Below are 2,997 nucleotides of genomic sequence, written 5' to 3' on the forward strand. Positions count from 1 at the left end.
AAAAATCTAAATATTGAGAAAATCATCTTTAAAGTTGTTCAAATTAAGTTCTTAGCACTGCATATTACTAATCAAAAATTAAGTTTTGATATATTTACGGTAGCAAATTTACTAAATATCGTCATGGAACATGATCTTTACTTAATATCCTAATGATTTTTGGCATAAAAGAAAAATCGATTATTTTGACCCATGTTTTTTTTGGCTATTGCTAAAAATATACCCAAGCGACTTAAGGCTAGTTTTGTGCTCCAGGGTCACAAATGTGTTTATAGCACTAAATAATGACCAATCCATGTTGTTTTTTTTTTTTTTTTTTTTTTTAAGTATCGGTTCAGGTACCATTTAGGCACTGGTACTGTTTTAAAAGTATAGATTTGGCATCGGTATTGTAAAATACCCAAACGATACCCAACCCTCTTTAGAATGGTATTCTGATTCTCCGCAATGCTAGTTAGAACTAGCGCAGCTTCAGTTGTCTGTTGGAGGAAAAATAAAATGGGCTGTTGTTTGTTCTGCAGATAAAGCAGCGGCTGATGCTAATGCAGCTGCATGGGCAGCCTATTATTCTCAGTACCAGCAGCAGCCCCAGGGCCCCATGACACCAACTTCAGCAGCCCCTGGCACAACCCAAACCAACGGACAAGGTGCAATTCATTTTTAATTTTTTTTTTTTACCTGCACTCCACAAAACTGTCACCCTCCCTTCACTCTAGATCAGGGATGGGCAACTGGCGGCCCGCAGTGTCTTTTAGTACAGCCCGCTGGATCATATTAGACTCGGATGATCAATTTTAAAACATTTGAAAAGCAAGTCACCTAAAGATTGCTTTCAGTTTGATGTTAATACTATCTCCAACCAGGAGAGGTCGCTATTTCCGCTCCCCTATTAATTTCAGTGTAGTAGGACGTGAACTCTAATGTAAACATTCATTAACATTAGCAAATAATAAATGAAAAACTGACCATGTACTGTTGTCTGTTGTACAGTAGTACTTAGTAGCCTTTCAGTGTAGCCATCACTGCACAGTACAGTGTTGCTTTTCTAATGGTCTTTATACGTTGTTCTGGGATGGCCTTTTTCGACTAGCATTCATGGACGGGGCATTTTCTGAGACACTCGACCTGTTTGTGCAAAGTGCGCCACCTAGCCAGGTGGAGGACTTTCTGCAGCCTTTGAAAGAATGGTTCTCAATTTCTCAAATTGTACCATTTTTAACAGGTGACCCACAAGCTCCAGGTCAAAGTGGACAGGCAGATTACACCAAGGCCTGGGAGGAATATTACAAGAAATTGGGTATAAATATTTTGCCAAATGTAGCTTGAGGTTATTTTCTTCGAGAGATCAGGTTAAATAGCAGCAGGGCTTGAAATAGCCAATCAGTCCTGTTTTACTTTTGGAGTCTAGCGGGGCAAATTAGTGGCGTGAGTTTTGTCTCTGGTGCTTGTCCACAGAAATATTAATCTCAAACCCTGCTGTTCAGAATGAGGAGCTGTAGTGTCTCCGATAGAATAGGATTACCACACTGAAAAACCATGAATGAGATTATACTGCTCAGTTTTGTATATGTATGTAATCAGGGTTTGAAATTAACTTTTTCACTCAACAGCCAATTTGGCTACTAAATTAAGTTACCGGCCATTCATAATTTCTACTAGCCAAAAAAATTAAACGAAATTAAAATTAAATGAAAAAAAGGCCGGAGGTAAGCCAACAGCTTGAGGCTGTCCACACTGGATGCGACACGGTGACCATTGCAAATCATTTGTACTTTGTCAAACAGTAGGCCTACGTCATAAATAGAATGAGGCATTAGTTTACTGTCGGGAATTTGTCATGCTGTGCTGCGCCACATCCAGTGTAGGCCGCATCACTGATTATAATGGGTTCTATAGTATTTTGTCGCGTCCGGTGTAGACAAGCGTTTTTTGACTTTTCGTTATTGCTTCAATGCAAAGGAAACCAGTGCGCCCGCCACGCCATTATTTGTTGCGTAGTGACAGGTACAGGGCTGGACTGGGGTTAAAATTAGGCCCTGGACAAATCCAGCCTATCCGGCCCTCATGTTCCCCTGTGAAAGTTTTGCTGTGTTATAGGGCCTTCAATTGGAGTAGGGATATGCCGGTATCAAATTTTCATGTTGCGATTAATTGCTAATTCTTTTATCACGGTATGAAATTGAGTTTTAAAAAAGTGACGCCATGTTGCTTCAAGCGCATCATTCTGCACACCGGATGCGCACATTGTAAGCGCTTCGTGCTCATAGACTGTATAAAAACAGTTCGTGCTGCACTGTATTTGTTTTGTCCTATCGTATCTATCATATGTTGTTGCCTTAAACAATATGCTATACATTTAAAAAATGTATTTTAATTTTATAGTATATACTTGTGTATAAATACATTCATGAATGTTTTTAATGAATGGATTTTATAATAATACAAATAGCTATGTGAGAGGAGAAAAAGGCAGATCGTGAGCATCCCTAATCACACAACTGTATAACACAATTCTGTGTCATTCCTGACTGGATCGAGCGATTTGCACTGTTTATCTCTTATAAATCGTGGCAGAAGCGCAGCGCTGTGCGGGAGACTGATCCCGCTTTGCTTTAACGCGCGGCTGGCGGATGCACCGGGTAGCGCCGCTTCACACTTTTGGAGTACTTGCTTTTTGCAGTTTCGCGTGGGCTGTAATTTAAAAACAGCGCCTAATGTGAGGTCTCCCTTGCTTCGGTGATCGGCCCACCGGGAATGTCCCGGTGCTCCCGATGGCCAGTAGCTACATCGCTGGGTATGTTCAAGTAAACTAGATATGCCCAGATGCTGCGCAATTAGGCTTATTTAATATCACGATGAGTCTCGAGTTCAGTATTTACACTAAATCTGTGCAGATTTGGCTTACATGAACTTCCTCAAGAAATGAATGAGTGAACATAATTTACGAAAAGTAACCCGCCAAATTGGCTAGTGATTTGACAGCGTTACCCGCCACAG

General features: G+C 40.6%; 1 protein-coding gene across 1 annotated transcript in view; it reads left to right on the top strand.

Moving 5' to 3' along the window:
- The window catches only part of LOC107703234 (far upstream element-binding protein 1-like), a 19,396-nt gene that overhangs the window by 9,047 nt on the left and 7,352 nt on the right, over positions 1-2,997 (top strand). The window contains exon 16 of the mRNA XM_016505781.1: positions 522-647. Within this exon, the coding sequence (XP_016361267.1) occupies positions 522-647 (126 nt within the window). The remainder of the gene's footprint in view (positions 1-521; positions 648-2,997) is intronic.

The sequence above is a fragment of the Sinocyclocheilus anshuiensis genome, unplaced genomic scaffold, assembly GCF_001515605.1.
Source record: "Sinocyclocheilus anshuiensis isolate Anshui unplaced genomic scaffold, SAMN03320099.WGS_v1.1 scaffold542, whole genome shotgun sequence".
NCBI lineage: Eukaryota > Metazoa > Chordata > Actinopteri > Cypriniformes > Cyprinidae > Sinocyclocheilus > Sinocyclocheilus anshuiensis.